This window comes from Nannospalax galili, unplaced genomic scaffold, assembly GCF_000622305.1.
Source record: "Nannospalax galili isolate Female #2095 unplaced genomic scaffold, S.galili_v1.0 scaffold85, whole genome shotgun sequence".
Taxonomy (NCBI): Eukaryota; Metazoa; Chordata; class Mammalia; order Rodentia; family Spalacidae; genus Nannospalax; species Nannospalax galili.
Window position 1 is genome coordinate 9150919 of NW_008358866.1, and position 22778 is coordinate 9173696.

The 22778-nt window shown below is 40.1% G+C and overlaps 1 protein-coding gene across 2 annotated transcripts in view; it reads right to left on the minus strand.

Annotated features, from left to right (window-relative positions):
- Cdk6 (cyclin dependent kinase 6) overlaps positions 1–22778 on the minus strand; it is a 223534-nt gene that overhangs the window by 118851 nt on the left and 81905 nt on the right. For both annotated transcript variants that reach the window (XM_008822547.3, XM_029558314.1), the window contains exon 4: positions 1522–1689. In XM_008822547.3, the coding sequence (XP_008820769.1) occupies positions 1522–1689 (168 nt within the window). The remainder of the gene's footprint in view (positions 1–1521; positions 1690–22778) is intronic.

The following is a 22778-nucleotide window of genomic DNA, read 5'->3' on the forward strand; positions in this document are numbered from 1 at the left end:
TTTCTGGTGTGATTATGTAAGAATATAAGGGCTTGCTTCACTCCACCCAAAGCTGAGGCCTATCCTTTAAATATCAACTTGGGCCTTATCTTCTCAAAAGCACTGGTATACACAGCAAAGAGGAAACAAGCAGGATTTATCTTTCAACAACACAACATATTTCAAAGAATCCCCCAGAGAAATCCCATGCCTTGGGTAAAGTGTGTAATGTTGGGAATGAAGAATGGAAGGAATTTTACATGGACAGGTTGTGGTATTTGTGTTTGGCATAGAGGGGAGAAGAGGATGATTTTCCTCTTTTTTGTAATGATTTTCTGTAAGCAGAATAATTTTTTGTAAGTTGAATTATTTTCCTGAGGAGGTCCTTGTCTTCAATAATTTCTATTTCCCTCCTAAACTTACACTTTGAAGCTGACATTACTGGAACTTGGGGAGATGGTTTTGCTGTGTAGAATGTCAGTTGTCATAGAGCATATACATTTAATGGCAGAAGTAGCCATCCCATCCCAGCAGGACTATGGTCAATGATGCCACCACACATTTTTTAACAGTAGCTCCCACCCAGGCCAGGGCTGCCCCTGATTTCAGAATCCCATTGAGGCAGAAGATGAATTCTTTTTCCTAAGGTCTAAGTTAATATTTTGAGGGTAGCATGTCTATAGCCTTTGCCAAATCAAAGAGACTCTGCATCCATCTCCTGCCCCAAAGCAGTAACAAAGTGAAGGAACACTGCCTGCTTTTTCTGTGTACTCATAAATTTACATAAAGCAGGATTTTTTTTTTTAAAAAAAAGCATTATTAACAGCTACTACCACACTGATCCTCTTGTAGTCTGAATGTAGAATTTAACACAAATTCATCACACCATGAACAATTAGGAGAACAGAGGCTAACCAAAGTCAACAGCTATTATGATTCTGTATCTGAATGAGACAAAGAACAGGAAATCTTAACCATCATTCTTTGCCAAAACGCAGCCTTTGGGTTTGCTCTACTCTGGCTCATATGAGTCTGCTCTTCACCTGGCAGGGTAGTGCCATGCCTTCCTTATTCAGGGGTCATTCAAGTTCACTGTCAAGTTAATTTCTCCCTTCCCAGCCGGCATCACAGCTTCTGTGATGTGCTTTATCCCACCTGTGCAGATGTTGTGACTGTTCCTCAGGCCACTTTGCTGTAGATAGGTGACATTCCTCTGGCCCTCTCTACCTAACCCTGAGCTATGTGTTCCCCTATCATTATCTACTCAGCTGTAAAAACAACAGTTACAGCAAAAAGCAAATGCTTTTAATTCCTTTCTAGTGGCCAAGATGCCAACAGGCTATTTCTGTAATGGGTTCCCATCCACAACAAACCCAGCCGGATGTGTCTGTAGTTGTAAGCAAATCACTTTTCTCTTACCCACTGCTATATAAGAAAGTGCAAACTGTGGGCAGAAATAACATTAGGAGCACGAAAGGAGACAGCCTGTCATTTAAAACAGGAAAACAAAGCTTAAGAAAAAGAGAGTATTCTCTTACTCACCACTGAGGTAAGGGCCATCTGAAAACTATAGATGCGGGCAAGGCCAAAGTCAGCCAGTTTTATTTGTCCACTGCTGGTCACCAGAATGTTCTGTGGTTTTAGATCACGATGAACTACTCTGTGAGAATGAAGAAAATCCAGACCTCGGAGAAGCTGAAACATCATATCCTAAATGAAACAAACAAACAAAAATCAACAGATGTTCCAAACAGAAGTTCATGTGTTTTAACAGTCACCGAATCCCCAGCACTTTGTGGTGGAATGCTTGGCACAAAGCAGACACTTGAAAAATGTTAGCTACATAAATAAATGCTGGTCTTCCTACCTCTCCACTTGCCCATCTTCAGAAGACTGCAAAACTTGTAATTTACTAATGAAAGGATAATTTTAAAAAGTTTTCAGTGATATAGGAATGTTCTGGAAGGATATACCTCAAACTAGTATCAGTGGGTAATGCTGTGGAGGAGAAGTAGGAGGTGGCATGAGGAGTGCATTGTACTCCACACACTTTTATTTATGTTATTTCAACAGTCAAAATGTGGTAAATATAGTTCAATATTATCAAAATGATTATTTTCATAGTGTTTAACCCTAAAGTCACTATGTGTCAAGCATGTTCCTAAGCATTTTCTGTTTAACAACTTATTTATTCCATACCACAACACCCCATGTTTATAGGTCAAGAGACTGATATAGTCAAGTAAATTAGGGAATTGGCTCAAAGTCACAACACTAACAAGAAACGGAGTCTTGATTCAGACTAGAGTCTAGAAAAAAATGGATTCAAATCTCTAATACAGTCCTGTATTAGATCAATGAAAGAAGAAATATGTAGATGAGGGCAGGCCATTTAGGCTGTGTGTTTCCAGTGAGGCTGTTTCTTTAGCCACATTGCTGCAGACAGGTTAACATTCCTCCTGTTCTCTCTGCCCTAAACTTGAGCTGTGTGTCTCCCGTGATGGATGATATCCTCTGAGTTGTGAACTAAAAAAAAACCCTTCTCCCTTAACTTGCTTCTGTTAAGTATTCTGTCACAGCAACATAAAAGTAATTTATACAGAAAATTGGAATGGGAAGTTGGTTGTTGCTGTGATAAAGCTGACCAAGTGGATAGGAGGTCTTTGGAACAGGTTTGTGGGAGGAATGTGGAAATGTGGAAGCTACTGGCTAGAGAAGTCCTAGAATACTGTAAGCAGAGCTTAGTGGAACATTCTAATCGGGGCACACAAGACCAGAATGCCAACAGGAATGTAGATAGCAAAGATAGTACTCATGAGCTTTCAGGTGGAACAAGAACTCAGGAATTGGGCCAGAGGCCACTAGGGTGTGTGTGTGTAGAGGGGCTGACTGAGTTCTGCTGACCCTGAAAATTTGAGAGAGGCTACATTCAAAGGTAATGGAATTGTTCGTGTGGAAGAAGATATTTCAAGACAGCATAGCATCCAGGTTGTGGCATGGTTACTGCTTGCTGCAATTAGTTATGTTTACAGTAAGAATTCAAAACCAAAACTGGAGCAGGAGGATGTAAAAAACTGCAATTTGAAAGCACGAGTACCTTTAAAGCTATGGATTGGGCTGAGAAGGTAGGAAAGGACAAAAAAACCCACAGACTTTAAAAAGAAACCACAGACCTTTCATGAGATCCACCCATTGCAGGGTATAGAAGTTTAAACCCACCTGAAATGAGGATGCCTGATTAAAGAAAAAAAAAAAAAAGCCTGAACAAAGAGTGCCACTGAACAGACATCCTGCTTCAAAGGGGCTATACAGGAAAATGTGCTCCTTGATTTGCTGTGCAGGCACTTGGAGGCCACTGGAGCTGTGCTCATGGAGGGCTATGGTATATCTCAAGCTGGCAGCAGAACTTGTCATCATCCACATGGTGCTGTTTTGCAGGTACATAGAAAGCAACAGTTAGAGGGTTATAGAGGTTTACAGCAAGGTTCCAGAAAAATATGATGGGGCCAGGTAATATGTAGCAGGGTTGGAGTAACTGAAGAGAGGCCCTGAGAGCTGATGTGTGACACTGAGAAGGTGAAGAAGCCTAAATTTCAATGGTGACCACAGGAGATGCCAGGAATATGGGACATCTGATGAGGAAAGCTGTAGAAACAGAGTGAAGCCAGTCTAAGAGACAGCCATATGTGCTACAGGCAACAGGGCTGTAGAGGCAAGGCTGCTCACGCTCACAGGAGCTCAGATGACGCCATTACGAGGCCTGGATGTTGGACACAGAGCTCCAGAGTTTGCTATTTGCCTAACTGGGTTGTAGTTCTGGTTGGTCCTGTCTTTCCTTGCAATCCTCTTCTTTTTGGAATGGGAATGTTTACTCTGTGCCATTGCCCATTGGAAGTATGTAACTTGTTTTTTGTTTAAAATTTATCTTGAGTTTTAAGAGACTTTGACTTTTGAACATTATTCTAACTATTAATACTGGGGATTTTTGAAGTTAGACTGAATGTATTTATACTAATTATGAAATGGCCAGGGCTGGAGAGATGGCTTAGTGGTTAAGAGCAGTGACTGCTCTTGCAGAGGACCCGGGTTCAATTCCCAGCACCCACATGGTGGCTATGAACTGTCCTTAACACCAGTTCCAAGGGAATCCAAAGCCCTCTTCTGATCTCCGCACACAGGTACACTCACATCCATGCAGGCAATACACTCATACACATAAAATTAAAGAAAGAAAAAAGAAAAAGAAATGGCCATGAGTCTCTGAAGGCCAGGGGAGGAATGCTATAGTGTGAAATAACTTCACAGGTTTATGTGTTTGGACATGAGGTTCCCAGCTGGTGATCCTGTTTGGGGAAGCTGTGGAACCTTTGGGAGGTAGGGCTGGAAGATTTAGGCCACTACGAGGGCCTTGAGAGCCATAGCCCAGACCACTTCTGGTGTGAGTGCTTGGCTTCTGGGCATGGACACCATGAGGTCATCGGCTGTCCCAATGCTTCAGCTACCAGAGCTACGATCTGCTCCTACCACTGAGCCCTCCTCACTATGATGGACTGTATTCCTGTAAACCATGAGCCAAAATTAACGTCTCCCCCATTAAGTGGCTTCTGTCAGGTGTTTTGTCAGGGCAACATAAATGTAACTAATATAATCACTAAACCGGTCCGGTTCACTGAGAACAACATAGGTTTTAGTTCTTTTTCTACAGTTCACAGTTCTATCTTTGCATCTTAGCTTGCTTAAAAACAATGCCTTAGTTTTTCTACTTCTCACATGGAGAAAATAAGAGGTTCAAATCAATGTATGCAACATAGGAGTGGAGTTTTGGCACATGGTAAGCATTCAACAGATGGTAATTATTAGGATGATAATTCCTACGATGTCTTGTTTCCTGGGGGTGCCAGATTCACAAACAACTACACAAATACACAGCCAATGCTATAAGGTCAGTGTGAACAAGGTGCTAAGGGGACACATTATGACACAGGTGTGGACATGATTCTTGAGATCCTCTAAATGGACCTTTGAGGTGACAAGAGCTACCTTCTAAGCTTCCAAATGTGGATACCCTGGTGGAGACTGATCTGGTGAGGGGTGGTCTTTCAAGACTTGGGAACCACTTCAGGTCTAACAAGCTGCAATGAGTAAACAGCAGTGTGAAAACAAAGCACAGAATGCTAAACCAAGTCATCTTCTACAGTGGCAAATGCATCTTTATTGGAAACACATGCACACAGTTTGTAAGCGCTCAATTCTCAAGAAGTACAACTAGCTTCAAGTCATGTCATGCTGACTCATCATCTTTAACTTCCTGTACATTAGCATCATCCTTTTTAAACAGCACAAAGAATAAACATGCCTGGTCCATGTTGCAATGTTCAAATGGTTTAAGTAGTCAATTCACAGTATAATATGCAAAAATTTGAACTAACTTAACTAGTAAGGCCCATGTAAATTTATAAAAGCCTGAACTACAGAGTATTATAACAGTGTGCCATGCCTTTGTGTATTTCTTTATATAGTACACATTACATTTTTAAATTACAAAACTGATAAAGTGAGCATAAATATCCTTAAGCTTAAAGAAGAAAAGTATGCATCAGGAAGAAGAAAAACCACCAATAATCTCATTACTAAGAGAACAGAGAAAGTTTCACTATGAAATAATCTTTGTGAATATTTCTCTTCTCTTTTCAAAATGGCATGCATTTGTAAATACAGTTATTCTGTACACTTTATTGTGTGTTTCTGGGGAAAAAAAACACCCAATTTATTAGGCTAGTGAGATATTTCATCTGGTAAAAGCACTTACTGCATAAGCCTGATGACCTGAGTTCAATCCCTGGAACTCATGGTGAATGGAGAGAAGGGATTCTAGAAAGTTGTCCACTGACCTCCACATTTAAGTGCTCTGGTGTGCACACATGCACACACATCAATCATATGCACTATTAAAGAAAATTTATTGAGGACATTTTGCAATTTCAATGCATCTCCTCTACATGTTACTTTTTATACACTGTAATTGTTAGAGGCTGCATAGTTTTCCTTCCTGGGGTATGCCACAACCATCATTATTTAGTTTTATTTGGTGCTATTTTGGCACTTACAGTGAAGGTCAAGTTCTTTGTTTAAAGTTTAAAATGATCTCTAAAATAAAACTGCATGGTCTAAGCAGTCTGGATCCACATTACCTCACTAATATTCAATCCATTCTAAGGACACCTATAGATAATGATTGTTCTATGTAAGAATTGCCATTCTAAACTCTGGTCCCAATAAGACACAGTCCCAATTCCACAGAATGATAGGAATGAATGAACCACAATACTAAACAAGTTAAGAATTTGCTACAGAGTAACAAGAAGAGTTTTGAAAAGCCAATTCAAAGGCTGTCTGTGTAAGCATATCATTATCCATTTTATCTCAGTTTATGGTATTATGAGATACTTTTAAATGAGCTTCTCAAGATTTTAATCTAAATTAATCTGTCCTATAGAAGACTCAGATTTTCACTGTAGCCCAAATGATGCAGTGCAGTGAAAGCAGGGTGCTGCCAACTCAGGCTTTTTATGTTAAACACACCTTAAAGCTTCCCTGATTACCTCACAAGTGCAGTTCTGGTCCAAAATGTCAGAACACCTAGTCATTCTTGTGATGTGCTGTCAGGCTGGGGGCCTTATTCTTGTCTTTCTAAGCCACTGACCTGGAAACGAGTTTCAGCAGAACAGGCAGTGGATGAAGTCTGGCTCTGGGTGACTGGTGGAGCTCTGCACTCTGCAGCTCCCCCAAAGATGCTGGACCTCACTCTGAATACCAGAAGTCCTTGAAGTCTTGAAAATTTTTTTCAGGAGTTCTAGAGCGCTAATCAATCCTCTTATTTCTTTAAATTAAAAATAAGCAAATTCAAAACCTACCTTGAACTTTTCTAATGGGAATACTTATCATGGGGCCCTATTTTCCTACTTCAAGTGACATAGATTGGGAATATTCCCTAAAAATATCTAAATACCCAATCTAAAACAGCATATAAAATCCAGAAATGGCAGCTTTAAAATGAACAATTTAGATCATATATATATCCACACATATCTACCTCACTGAGTTACTTATTCATATCATCAGTTTATTTCTAAAAATGTACAAGTTTATTCATTTAAAAATAAAAAATAAGACAATTTTTAAACAAGAAAAATAATTATTCTTCTCCTTAAAATATGTAAACCATGGTCTTTTAATGTTTGTTGTCGAAGTTTTCTCAGAGCTGGGTGTCATAGCACATGCCTGTCATCTGGACACTCAAGATCAGGAACTTGAGGCTAGCCTGGGCTATAAAGCAAGACACTTGCCTGTCCAAAAACCCTACCTACCGCCATCCCTCCAGATATATCTGCATAGTGTCTGTTCTGAAGAAGAATGTTGGAAGTCTACAGTTTAAAATGCATCACATATAAAACATGTTTTTGATTTTTTTTTTTCACACCAAACTGGTAACAGCAGATTGACTTAAGGTGTGTCCCCATTACAACAAGGAGAGGTAGATGCTGGTGAAGTCACAGAGAAAAGCAAAGGACTTCTGGCCAATAACAAGAGCTAGCCTGAGAATCCTTCTTATTACTAATATTAATGTATACATTTAAAAATTTTAGCTGTAGTAAATTACAACCAAGTCACAGTGCACATATGACACAATATCGGAGCATTTTAACAACATGTTCATTCAGTAAGTGCATTCACATTATTCTGTAGCTGATCTCCAGAACCATTTCATCTTGCAAAACTAGAACTCTATGCCCAGTAACCATAACTCCCCATTTTCCTCTCCTCTCAGCCTCTGGCAACCACTGTTCATGTTCTATTTTTCTGAATTTGACTACTCTAGAAACTGCCTATGTGGAATCATAGTGTATCCTTTGTGTGTGGCTCATTTTACTTAGAATAATGTCCCCAGTTAACCATGTTGCAGTGTGTGTTAGAGCTTTCTTTTTAAAGGCTGTACATATATCCAGCATTTTACACCCACTGATAGATTTAGACTGTCTCTACTTGTTGACTGCTGTGGATAGAGTTCCTGTGAACACAGGTGAACAACTACTTTAGAAACCTCTGCTTTCAATTCTTTTGGGTACTTAGAAATGTAATTGATGGATCTACCCCCAGGACCTTTAAAACCTCAGTTCTTCCATAAAGCACAGTGTAATACTGTTAACTAAGCGATGAAGTAGAAAATACCAAGGCCACGTCAAAGTCCAGGGAGTGACCCATAGGTGCAAGCCTACACCTCTGACTTCACTTCAAAACTTGACAGACTTCTGCTCTATATGTGTTTTCCAATCCAGTCCCACTGGTAGAGATGGCTTCAAGGTCTGCTTTATACACCGTGGAGCAGGAATAAGATACAGGAATAAGATATCTTCTTGCATTAATACACAAGAGAATGTTTCACTCAAAATCACAAAGAACTCTTATAAAGCAAGAAGAATTAAAACAGATTCTCTAAAACAAATTAAAGTAGATTCTTTAAAACTTTCAGGTCACTTGGAAAGTTCTAAGAATGGTGAATTTAAAGCAACCAATTAGCCAGAGGACCAGGAGACAAGCTATAAGTCACGTGGGAGCTCTGAGAGCCCAGCTGGGCTGGGCCCCTCTGCCTGCCACTTTACCTTCCGCTTGTCATGGACACAGCTAAGGTGGCAGTGCCTCGGTAGAAACAAAGACACAGGCCCCACTGGGAGTGCTGGGCTCTGTTACACTGCTCCTGGGCAAGTGGATAAGGGTGAAACACAAGTGGCTGTTTTTTTTCTATAAATTTTATCAGTCAAACGAGAATTTAGAAAATCCATTTCACTTACTCCTAGGGGCAGTGAAAACGCTGAAAAGGTAAAGAAGCTGTCTCCACTAAGTAGGAATGAAAAATAACGCATTTCTACCATGTTTACTGACGTGTAGGGCAGAATACAATGGCAGAAATGGACAATTTGAAAGAAGAAATCATTACCTCATCACAATGGCTATTATTAATTCACTGTAGAAAGTCATCAGGAAGTGAAACTACAAATATGCAATGTTGATTATAACTTCTTCAGGGTGGGATATAAACTCCAGCATTATATAAACCAGAAAATATGAACTATAAGAACCCATGTTGCTGGCCAATGACCCAAATGTTATTTGTTCTATACACATCATGTAGTGATGCTTTTAAAAACATTTAACATACTGGGAATATTTCCCCATTTCAACACATATCCTATAATGAAAATTCAGTATGTCTTTTAGCAGCTGTATCTGGACCTTCTCATCTTTCCCTATTCTCCTTCTCAATTCCCTCTTTTGAGAATTTCCCTACTCTATACTTCCCTCCTAAATGAGGCCACGTGTAACAGAAGTTGGTTCTGCATAAGCAGAGCATATCACGGCAGCAGATATTGTGGGTGAACAGTCTTGAAGGGCTGGTCTAAGACAGTCATGAGGATCCTATTTCCGTTCAGTAGGAACTGATTCAGGGATGGATGCAATCCCCAGGCCTGTGTGGGCAAGCTTAACAGTTTCAGGTAGTGTTTTCCTCCTAGATAAGAGAAGCAGGACAGCAGACGCTCAGCTCCTTCCAAATCCTCTCCTAGCTCTACCCACGTCTTATACTGAACGCTGTGGCTTGTGGACATGAACTTGTGCTGTAACTAACAACCATCTTGAAATAAGTGGTGACATCATCTGCACACATCAAAGGCCAGAGTGCAAGGAGTTCTGGGCCCTGATGACATTCATAAACAGCTGAACTGACTTTGGGGTTTCCCCACTTCTGCCCCTGTAGTTAGGCACCTAATAATGTCTCAATTTAAGTTTTCTGTAACCTGCAACTGAAATTATTCTAAAAAATCTCAAATAGCTGAAATTACATTACTAAACCCTGTTAAGGACCATCTTGCCCTCTCCATACCACAGTTGGTGTCAAACTTCTGCATTTCTTGGGGTGAAGGTTTCATCTTCTCTACCTCACACTCACCATCTTTACACTCAATTTCAACATACCTGGAAAGTCCAGATAACACTTTAGCTTCAGAGAACTTTGATTTCTTTAATGTAATTTTGCTTTTTGGCTATCTACTAAACACCCACAGAGACAGCTTCGCGTGCTTTAGAAAGGGAATGTTGCTTCATACAATTTTGTAACTGTCTTTTCCTAGCACAATGTATACAGAGCACATCTGCATGTAGACATATTTGTGCTACTGACATACTGCTCAATTTTTACTGGTTGTGTATGGCTCCACTTTAGCCAAATGTTTAAAACATTTATTAAATAAACCATCTTTTCTTCCCTCTTTGAGACAAATTCTTACACCGCTCAGACTGACCTCAAACTTTCAGATTTTCCTGCTTTGGCCTTCTAAATGCTGGGATTACAGGTGTGTGCAATCAGGCTTGGGTACTCACCAATTTTGAGTGCGCTAGTATTTTCTTCTATTTATTTATTTATTTGTTTATTTGTTTGTTTATTTATTTATTTATTTTAATTGAAATATGGTCCCACTGTGTAGCCCTGGCTAGCCTAGCACTGACAATGTAGACCAGGCTTTATCCTGGTCTCCATTGTGCTTGGGTGACAAGCATGGGTCTCCATGCCTGGCTAAAATGTCCTACTGTCACCATGTTCTAAACTGCCTGAGCTTCTTTTTGGACCTTTGCTCTTCTGTGCTGGCTTTGTTTAGAGCTACTCAGAATACATTTTAATATAGCAGGACAACTTTCCCTTTTCTATTCTTTATAAAGCATCCCAAGTTATTGTTTCTCTGAACTGAATATTTTTTAAATGGAATCCACATCTACTCCCAAAATCTCTCTAGCATGATTACTGAGGTTTAAGAATTACTCTAGTTTATTTATTTATTTTTTTTGTCTTTTTGAGACAGGGTCTCCCTGAGGCCCCAGCTGTCCTGGAATTCACTATGTAGACAGGGCTGGCCTTGAACTCACAGAGATCCGCCTGCCTCTGTCTCCCGCGTGCTGGAATTAAAGGCGTGCGCCACTCTAGTATTTAAGAACACTTACAGTATGGAGTCTTCCCCTGTCAGAACATGGTTGATTCTTCTTCACTTCTTCTGGGGTCCTCATAGAAGTCTGTGAGATTTTTTTCTTTTTCGTCCCATGCAATTCCTCTACCTCTGAGTCCCACTAGGATGGGCCTGGCCACGTACTTACTGATTCTTTCGCTCCATCGCTCAACCTCTAGCCAGCATGACTGTTTCAATGTGTGAGTCTGGTTTTGTCATATAATAATCTGAATGCTCCTCTTTGAACCCCTCAGACAAAGCCCACCCAGCTCCTGGCTTGCTTCCTCCATCTTTGTTCACTCGCTGCCCAATGGCTCCTCTTTGGGGAGTGTGGTCTGTTCTAATCACTATTCCTGAAGATCTACTGGCCTTCATCACATTATATTAACAGCTGTCAATAAATGCTCAGTGGCTTTCCTACTCTAAATGGGAAAAGGCCATGAAACTACAAAAAGGTGTTGCCTTAGAAAGAACCCCTGGACCCCCTCTCAAGAAGACTACTATAGTGGGCAATGAAACTTCAAGGAGTAAGGAAAAGTAGATTTCAATGAGGGGAAAGGGATCAAAGAGGCATGATGTATCATTCAGAATTCATAACTGCAGGTCATTAAAGCATCTTCTTATGTGCTTTTGGATAATTATTTTAGAAACACAGTCCTTACTCCTAAGCCTATAATGAACACTGAAGCTTGGTCAAAAAATAGTGAAAACTACTTTCTCTCTAAATTATCATCTCATTCAGAAGCAATTTGCCCAATAAATCAAGAAACATGGACGTCAGCCTACTGATCCACATGAGGAGTGTGACTATACCCTGTCTTAGGCCTAGAAGAAGCACTCCAGGGCTCTAATCACATTGCCTGAGTCTTCACTTGCCTGTAGAGACAGACTACTTGCTCAATCTCCCAATAAAACTTTTTTATATCAATCGCACCAATGTTTTGCAAAGCACGATATCTTATTCTGATGTATCTTAGTCACTCACTGGTCAAGTGATCAGGCAAGTCCGGGACATTCTCAGACTAAGCCTTAGTTTTTCATTTTCTTTTCTTTTTTAAAAAATATTTTATTTATTATTTTTATTTTATGTGTGTGCATGTATTGCCTGCATGTAGGTAAGTGCACCTGTGTTGTGCAATGCCCACGGAGGACAGAAGAGGCTGTTGGATCTCCTGGAATTGGAGTTACAGACAGTTGTTAGCTGCCATGTGGGTGCTGGGATGCGAACCCAGGTCTTCTCCAAGAACAGTCAGTGTTCTTAACTGCTGAGGCATCTCTCCAGCCCAGTTTTTCATTTTCTAAACCAGGATAAATCCTGCCCTCCCTCCATCACAAGATTGTAGAAAGAACTAAAGTATTTTTTAAAAAATATTTTACTTAAGGGTTGGGCATTGTGGTGCACGCCTTTAATCCCAGCACTCGGGAGGCAGAGGCAGGGGGATCTCTGTGAGTTCAAGGCCAGCCTGGTCTACATAGTGAGTTCCAGGACAGCTGGGGCTACAGGGAGACCCTGTCTCAAAAAGACCAAAAAAATTTTATTTATTTATTTATTATTTTTATTTTATGTGCATGAGTATATTGCCTGCATGTATGTCAGTGTACCTTTGTCATGCAAAGCCCACAGAATTCAGGGGAGGATGCTGATCCCTGGAATTGGGGTTATGAACAGTTGTTAGCCACCATGTGGGTGCTGAAAATCAAACCCAAATCTGCAAGAGTGGCCAGTGCTCTTAACCACTGAGTTACCTCCCCAGCCCCCAGAACCAAAGTATTGATTATTTTATATTATATATTTGATATGTTTTTTTTAACTGTTAAGACAGCTTTGTATCTCCAAGGAGCAGAAATACAGTGTAGTCTTATCCTAGAATCAAACAAGCAATCTTATACTTGATTTCATAATCACCAAAGTCTTATGAGTAGGTGCTAAAGCAAAGTGTAATGAGTTCTGCTGCTGACTCTGTGTGCCATTTGCAAGCCCTACCCACTCATTAGACTGACTCTTGAGTCTCTTCAGCTAAAAGAGCAAGATTCTGCTTTATGGACCATAGGTTATTCTCCAAGAATTTATAGCGAGTCAGTCAAATGGAGGTACAAAACAGTTTCTCTTGGACATGCATAGCTTGCATAGAACATGTAAGCTTCCATTTTTTTTTTTTTTTGATGGCAGTGTATTTGTAAAGAAAAACATACTTTTGGATTTAGAGCCAAAAGTTTTGGTTATGAATTTGTGCTTACTAGTTATATAATCTAAGGCCCATCAGTATAACTTTTGTGATCCTTCATTTCCACATCTATAAAATGGAAATAACCTCAAAAAGGGAGAGAGTTAAATAAGAGGTTATGTTATATAATGTATATTTATATAATTATAAAGACATGTAACATTAAGTGGAATATTACATACTGAAGTACTTTATTATAAATTATACACGATGATCTGCTACTATTTATTTAAAAGAATTACAAAGCTCCTATTATGAAGGTACTGAGTTTGGTAATGTTACAAAGAAGCATCCAGAAGCCCAAGGAGCTCCTACAAGGAGAGAAAACATAAGCATGTACCTACACACTTCCCTTTAATTTGTGGCAAGGACCAGTGAGGGTCTAGGCGCTGCTGTAAGTACTGAAGAACAAGGAGTGTCTGAGCCAGCCTGGGAAGTGGGCTACTGTTCAGTTTGGTGTGGGGAAGTTTCCGTCAATATTGGCAGAGGCTTAAGGAGGGCAAGTACTTGGGTGTTAGACCAGCCACAGCCCCCACCAGGCAGATCTTGGAGAGCACACTGCTAAGTGGCACCACACTGCAAAGAACTTTATCACTGGAACTTACAGTATCTTATCTTACAGTCAGTGGGAAAGAATACAAAAGAATCCACGTTATTATTGATATTTTAACATGCAGGATGAATAGGAGGTGCAATAAGGAGGCTATTAATCTACTCTGGGCACAAGGTAATCAGGTTTGAGCTAGAAGATTAAAAGGAGAAAAGCAAGAGGATTGGCAACTGAGACACACGGGGCATCGTCTTGATTGTTGTGTGATGTGGGAGGGCCCAGCCCACTGTGGGTGGTGCCACCCCTGGGCAGGTGGCCTGTGTTGCATAAGAAAGCAGACTGAGCAGGGGCCAGGGGAGCAAGCCAGTAAGCAACATTTCTCCATGGCCTGTGCTCTAGCTCCCGCTTCCAGGTTCCTGCCCTGAGGTCCTCCTACCTTGGGCTCCCTAATGAGCTGTGACCCAGGAGATGTAAGCTGAATAAACCCTTTACTCCTCAAGTCAGTAGTGATCAGAGTGTTTTGTCACAGCAATGAAGAGATAAACTAGGACACACAGTCTCCTAGTTTTCTCCAGTGGGCACACAGTAGCCTCCCATCTTTCATTATTAAGATCACCAACCACAATGATGCTTACACTAAGGACATGATCTTTATAACACTCAGTATTTTAATTAAATCAAATGTTAAGTGGCCTGTATTTAGTCTGAAACTCTAAAGTTGCTAGTTTTAGGTCTGGAAGGATCCTTAGAAATCATGTTATTATTTGGTGAACACGTGATCTATCTCTTTTTGTAAAGAACCCAACTTTCCAAGGTATATGTAAATTTGTTTTATTTTTTTGCCTATTCTTGGAAAGAGTGTTCTTTGGGGCTCTCCAATGGTTGAGGTTCCTTTAAATCATCTTCTGAGTGCTCTTACAGGATAGTACCCATATACCTTAAGAATGTAATGTAAATTTTACTTAGTGGACACACAGATATATTCAGAAGCTACTACCGAATAGGGAAAAATTACTGCTGAACTTTCTTTTATGATTAACTCTGGTTGCTCTTCCAGCTTAACAGATAAGAATTAGAATTGTGACATTATTTCCTTATGTTATCCATTAATGTTGAACTGTGTGCATTCCAAGGCAGAGACAGGGAGAGGAGCAAGAGAGGACTCTGAAAAGAACACTTCACTTCATTTGGTCAAAACACAGTCTTTACAAGGGTTTTTATTGTGAGTTGTAAAACACTGCTTACCACCATGTACCTCCTTCCTTGAAAAAGAAAAGAAACCCTTGCAGTGGTGATAATCTGAAATGGCACCAGTGAGCACCAGTGCCTTTTTCCCATAAACACATTTGCACACATTGTCTGTTTTGGGTAGAGCTGCCTGAGTAGCAGTTTACGAGGATTCCAAAGAAGAGGCAGCACTTCAACAGTTTCAACAGTCTTCATTCTGTGTTGTTGCAGAACTGAAGTTTTAAGCTGAAGTCTGTTAGGAGAGAGGCAGGGCTAGGAGTGTGCTCCTCCCTAAAACCCTCTTCAGTATACAGGATGAGGGTCAGAGTGGTCATACGTGGTCAGGAAAAGCATGGAGGCTAAGGGTATGGGACCTTCGGGCCAAATGGAACTGAAGAGCTGATCACCAAGCCAACACCAAAGCCAGTGTTGACAATCTGATGACTACGTGGCAAGGTTTGGCAGGGTAGCATTAAAATTGGCATCATAATAGGAAGCATCCAGGCAAAGGGGCATGACTACAGCTAAGAACACTTTAGCCTTCTGAGGTATAGGTGTGAAGATACAGGCTCATCTACGCATCAAGCACTACTTGGGTTTAAGGATGTCGCTCCCTAAAACAAGGTTCTGTAACCTCTTGAACTGGTTGTTATCATCAACATGACTCTCTTGTTTGTAAATCTTCCTGACACACCTAAAGCTCCCAGTCTGTTTTTGTGTCCATCTTTCCGGTACGGTACTACGACATTGTTTTCCATTTCTCTTTATGTGGGCCATGAACCACCTGCTCTCCTTATGCCTTCAGTTAGGATGCAGAGACAAAATCCCTCCAGGAAAACAACCTCACCCGCACTTTCAGTACTGCCTCTGCTGGGTCTACGGTAAAATTTCCTTTTCTGTTTTCCACATTCAACATCTTTTGTGTCCCCGTCTACTTTCCTTTAAGTTTCTTAGGAGCTGGGTATAGTGGCACATGTCTCTTATATCAACACTTGGGAGGCTAAGGCAGAAGGGCTGCAACTTCAAAGCCAGCCTAAACTACGAAAGTGAGACCCTGGCTCAGGAAATCAGGGCTGGGATGCAGTTCAGTGGAAGAGCACTTGGGTGGAAGGTCCTGGGTTTTAGTACAAGCCACATACATCTTGATTCTGAATTCTGTCTCTGCCATCTCAACTCCATTCATTCATTCATTCATTCATTCAGTATTTACACTGATCACAGTGGCTTCGGCATTTGTACTGATCCTTGTTTGAGACATTTCAAGTCATAACAGCAGCTGGAACTGTTCCCAAGCTCCAGATTTATAGACATCAATGCTTCATATACATTTTCTAGAATATTCTACAGTAAGCTCAGTCCATACTAAAATGACATTTTTTTCATCCCCATCAAAACTTGTTCTTCAGTCTCTATTTCTAATCTTATACAAAAAGACATGACCTAAAATTTGTTAAATGATGGATTCAGAAAGCTGATGAACATTTTAGGTGCCTTCTCTTCTTGAAACCATACAACAATGAATCCTGGTCATCACAGCTTCTAAATTACTTTTGAAATAAAGTCAATGTGCCTTCTCTCCCCTTTCCACAGCTCTAATCAAGCTGGTGGACTCTTCTGTTTCCATTACTATAATAGTTTTTCAACACTTAGTTCCCATCTTTAGATTTATTAATTTTTAATATTATTTTTCTAGTGTTGATATTGCCAAATGGTAGCTCCAGAACATACAGAGATCCTCTGCTGCTCACTCCGACAAACTTAAACTGCTACCCAAGCATTTTACTGTCTGATCATGCTGTTTTCATTTCCAGCTGTTCCTCTGACTCTCTTACAGAGCTTTGACGATGCCATGGTCTTTGTTCGGTTCTCTCTCCCTTCCAGAATACTCCCTCTATTACTCTGTTTCCTGACATACACGCATTTAGTATTATGGATCATATCTGCCTGGCTCCTTTTAACTGGTCTATGAAGACAGGATTTTAAGCAAGTATCAGATAATTCTCTATACTCAGACCCAGCTAGGTACCCCTCCTGCCCTACAACCATACAGCACTCTAAGCATAGAACTGTCATTCTTGCTTACCTTACTGTCAGTGTCACTCCTATTATTACAATGTCTTCTTCCTTGACTTTAATAAGGAAGTGGGAGAGAGTTTAGGGGAGCACCTGAGGCACCCAACATGCATTATTATTATCTTGTCTTTGGGCACTCTGGATGTTATTACTTTCCACTCCTTGAGTAAATTCATGTGCATTTCATTTCCTTAAATTCATGTCATGAACCAGCTATTAGGGCAGGTATCATACTAGGCTGGAGAACAACGGTGTCCAGCCTCCTGGAGTTGACAGGGGAAGAGGGACCCTGCCCTTGAGAGGTCAGGAAAGGTGCCCAATACCCATAAGTCCACTTCCCCAGAGGTCTGGGCTCTTCCCGAACTTGTGCCTTATGTATACCTGGCTCTACATACCTTGTACCTCAAATACTGGGGAAAACACAGACACACACAGGAATAAACAAACACTATTCTAAAAAATGCTAAAATGTGATTTAGGAGTTGGAGAGATGGCTCAGCAGTTAAGAGCACTGGCTGTACTTGCAGAGGATCTGGATTCAATTTCCAGCACCCACATGAAGGCTAACAACTGTCCCTAACTCCAGTTCCAGGGGCTACAACGTCTATTGACCTCTGCAGGTATTGTGCAACACGGGTGCACTTACATACATGTAGGCAATACACTCATACATAGAAAATAAAGATAATAAATAAAAATATTTAAAATGTGATTTATCAAAATATGATTTAGCAATTTTACTTCTGAGCTTGCCCTACAGAACCAACAGCTCATGTTTATAATAAATCGATACAAAGAAGTTTGCTGCTATTTTGTTTGAAAGGCTAAAAAAAAAAAATGAAAATGCCTGCCAATGTAAATAAAAAATTCCATGTCTATAGCTTTAATCTGAAATGCCCCCTAAAAGCTCATGTAAAGACTTGGCCTCTGCTTTACATATTGGAAGGTAGTGGAAACTTTAAGAGGTGGGGCCTGTGAGGTTTTGCATGTCCTCAAAAGAGCTGTGAGATACCCTTCTCTCCCTCTCTTTGTGTTCCTAAGTTGCCAGGAAAGAGGCAGTTTGCACCACTATACTGTATTGTCTCTTCACAGGTCCCGAGTAACAAGGTCAATTGGTTGTGGACCAAAACCTCTAAACTATGAGCCAAAATAAACCTTTCTTCTTTATACCTCCATTATCTCAGGCATTTCATTACAATAATGGAATGCTAACTAACACAAATGTACCTACAATATAATAGCAAGAAGTCATTAGAAAGATGGGTAATTATAAGATATAAACTACAAAGCAAAGGGAGCAGGCATTAGAAAGGCACATAACATCTAATTTAGCAAAAGAAAAAGGTACATGTTTATATAGGTATGGTATTTACATCTGTTAGGGTAGCCAGATAAGTTGTCAAAGCCAGAGGTTAGTCTGAAAGAAAATAAAGCAATTTATTGTTTTGTTTTGCTTTTTTAAAAAAAGGGTGTCATGTAGCCCAGGCTAGTCTTGAAATTGCCATGTTGACCAGGCTGGTTGTGAACTCCTGAGCCTCTTACCTCTGTCTCTCAAGTGTTGGGATTACTTGTGTGAACAACCAGGTAAAGGCGTGCGCCTGGCCTTGTTTGGGGAATCTTTTTATACTTATTAATCAGGTTTTGTTTGTGTTATGTGGTATCAGAAATTAAATCCAAGACCCCACATGTTTGCTAAGCAAGTGCTCTGCCACTGAGCTGATAACATCCTCCCAGCCCAATATGTTCGTTTTTCTACAGTTACAACCCAATTTTCCCTTAACTCAAGACCAATGCCACTTCTACTGTATTGTAGAATCTTTCCTTTGTTTATCTTTGTAAAACCGGAATATTTACTCTTTCCAGCATGTGAATCCTTTCTTAGAGCCTAGTCCCTCAAAGTACCTGGGGCTCAGCAGTTGCGGCCAAAAGTTCTTAGAGTTCCTTTGGATATAATTTTCCTGCTTTAGGCAAAATTCAACAAGGCTAAATCATCATCTCTCCTGAACTGGCAATTGCTAATTACCTATTTTTGTCTTTCTTTTCCTCTGGACAAGGAATAACCAAGTCTAGTCCTGTCATATCCTTCTTGGCGATTCTCAGCTCTCCATTTACTCATACAGCCATCCTTGTACTGCCCCTTGCTACCCATTGCCATATGAATGGACCAGGTTCTTTGACAGATCTTCTACTGTAGTATCTTACACGAGCACACTGCTATCTGACTAATTCTACAGTGATTACTGAAACGCCTGCCACCACATCCCGGTGCCTTTACAATCATACCTAGCTCTTGTCTTCATCTCTCTGATGTGCCCAGCCTAGGGCCATCTTTCCCCAAGTGGAAACTATCAAATCTTGACCATGACTTCTCAATCCTAGCTTGTACTGGCTTCTGCCACTCATGTCTCAAAGTACTGTGTTCAAAGTCCTGTAAACCTGCTGCTTTCTTCAGGAAGCCAGTCCTTGTTTTCCCACCTCTCAATTCCCGCAGTGCTTGTCACCAGCAGGGCTCACATGCATTCACTGTACCCTGCTTATGTGTCTACCTGCAGGTATATCATATTTTCCCTTTCTAGATTTTACACTGTACTCTGGGCTTATGTGATATGCCCCTATGTAGGATATAGTTCAAATATCCTGCATAAGGACTTAGAAAACAAATTAGCTGTAAAGCTAGAACATACTTCTTTATCAGACAGGTTTTTTCTGTTCCCCTTTAAAGCATGTCAAGAAAAGCTGATGCATTTTAAATACATCAAATATTAGAGTATTAAAAAATTAGCATTTCAATTTGACCAGCTGTTATCTTTTTAGAAAGCATGATGACTAAGATTTGAGGGAAAACACACAGATGTTAAAGAAAGTATATTCCCAAGACTTTTGCTTTTTAAGTGTTCCAGTGTGCAATGGAAAATTCTTAAAATTAACTCTCTTAATTTACGATAGCATACTGTGTGTTCTATATTTAGACATTTTACCAAATAAAGGTTTATAGGATTGGCCTTTCAGAGGATCTGAAGAATTTTAATAGTAATTTAGACAACTCATATATTATCAGCAAGAAAGTGATGGAACAAAGGGCTAAACAGAAAAGAAAAGCTTTTAGGGACATCAAAAAGATGAAGTAATACTGATGAGCCCTTAAGGACTCTGCAGTATCTACTTGACATCACTTTGAACATGTGATGAGCCAGTAATCAGCAATGAGATCCCAGGAAAGCACTGTGACTTACTAGCTTGTCACATCTGAGTTACACTGGGATAACTCCAGAGTATTCATCCCCTAAGTCGTTAGGGAATGAGTCGTTAGGGGCTGAGAGTAAAATAGTTTATATACTTTAACTCATTTGACTTGCATATCTTTATACTTGTTCTATAGATAAGGAAAGTACAGAGAAGCTATGTGACTTGTTCAGGCTAGTAAGGTGTCGTGTTGCCAGGGACCTTCACCACATTAAATAAATAAATCACATAAGTAGACACTGCCTTTCAGGCCTTTGGATCATGGAAGCATCACAAAGTATTATAGCTGACTATGATCTAGTTGACACATTACTTCCTGGATCCACAGGGGGCTGTGATGTAAGTATTACAACCCCACCACCCATTCCCTGCCCACACCTGGAGAACGAATGACTGCTAAGACAAAGAAGGCAACGTGATTCTGTAACTAAAGACCAACTGAGAAAAAAATACGCACCAGAGTCCAAAATCAAACCTAAAATTCTACAGGGCTGGTGTACAGGACTACGCCCATGAAGCCATCTACACTTTGATCATCTCGGCCTCCTTTGTACCTCCTTCACATTTCACAAGGAATGTCTGTGTCCTCTGCAGCACAGACCTTTTTTTCTTTCAAAGAAGCAACTTTTTACAGCCTGAATGCTGCTCTAGACTTAGTTCTGAGAGTTATATGAGAAGGCAGAGGACTTCCTTTATTTTCAGCCTTCTCTAGTGCTGTGACAGAATAGTCATATCAGGAAGAAGTACAGCAAATCTGGAGTTAAATAAAAGCCATACTCTGATTTGGTGTGTATCTTTAGCTGACAACTAGTCAAAACTACCAGGGAGATAATTATATGAAACATGTATTTTGATAGTACACAGGTACTACTGAAATCAAAGAAATAAAGAGCATTATAACTCGTGTCAGGCAAAAAGTAACAAACATGGAATGGGGCTCTTGTTGAAGAGAATAAAATGTTAAGACTGAAAGTTCCAACAACAACAAAAAGTTACTGATTCTGATCTTAGGTCAGTAAAAATGAGGGCAAAGTTTAAACTAACATTGTTTTCAGAAGACTGTACAAGTTAGTACAGCAATTCATTCAAACCAGTAACAGAGCACATTAAGTACAGGTCTTATTACTGGAAATAATCCCATAGAAACTGAAAAATTGCATCTGCATAGCTTTCAGAAAGTGTGTATAGGTTAGACTTGGGTTTTAGTCCCAGCAGCACTACTAACTATATATGACCTATAGCAATTTACCTAACCTTTCTAGTATTTAGTTTCTTTTTGTTATTTTTTTATATTTTGTGTATGAGTGTATTGCTTGCATGTATTCAAGTGCATCCATATCATGCAATGTCCACCGAAGTCAGAAGAGGGCGTCAGATCATGTGGAACTGGAGTTACAGACAGTTGTTACTCACCATGTGGGTGTTAGGAATTGAACCGAGGTCCTCTGCAAGAGCAGTCAGTGCTCTTAACCACTGAGTCATCTCTCCAGCCTGAATTACTTTCTTAAGAGTTATGTGTGTGTGTGTGTGTGTGTGTGTGTGTGTGTGTGTGTAAAACTATAGAAATTCTAAGGTATTCTCCAATTACGAAAATTTCTAATTTCACTGAATGGTGTTCAGATTGTGCTTTCAAAGCTTTAAAAATGGCTTTCTGGGGAGGCTGGAAATGAATCTCCCAGTTTTGTTTACTTTTCTAACTTTTTGATCTTAGTAGATAAATCTTGAGTTGGGACTATACTATGTTTAGAGAGTGACAATAAACAGTAAAATGAACGGGACTGTATACATTCTATACGGAGCACAGAACCGAGCTGGGTGGAGCACACTTATAATCTCAGCTCTTGGGAAGCAGAGGCAAGAGGACAAGGTTGCCCAGGAGCCAGCCTGGGCTACATGAGGAGATACGTTTTTTAAAAAACAAAAGAATGTGTGTGCTAGGGGTGGGGAATATCCTTTAGAACAAGAAACCATTTCTGAACAAAAGGAGAGCAAAGAAGTGGGGTTGATGTCATGGTCATACTACAGAGGATCATTCCAGCATCCCCATCACTGGGGGAAGTGGATGGAATACAGTAAAATACTGGTTTAGAAAACTTGTCCTCTAACATTTGCAATGAGAATTTTATTGTATTCTAATTAATTTTAACTTTTTTTTTTCTTTCTTTCTGTTCAGCTCTTACAATGCTAAAATTTACCTGGCATAAGTGAAATAATGAGAAAAAGGACTAATAACACTTTTTTTTTTAAATAAACAAAAGACAGAAACATCCTGATATTTACATCACACTAAAGAAAGAAATTCCAAGAGTGGTTTATGATCTGCTTAAAGAAATGTGCAGGCCGGGCATGGTGGTGCATGCCTTTAATCCCAGCACTGGGGAGGCAGAGGCAGGTGGATCTCTGTGAGTTCAAGACCAGCCTGGTTTACGT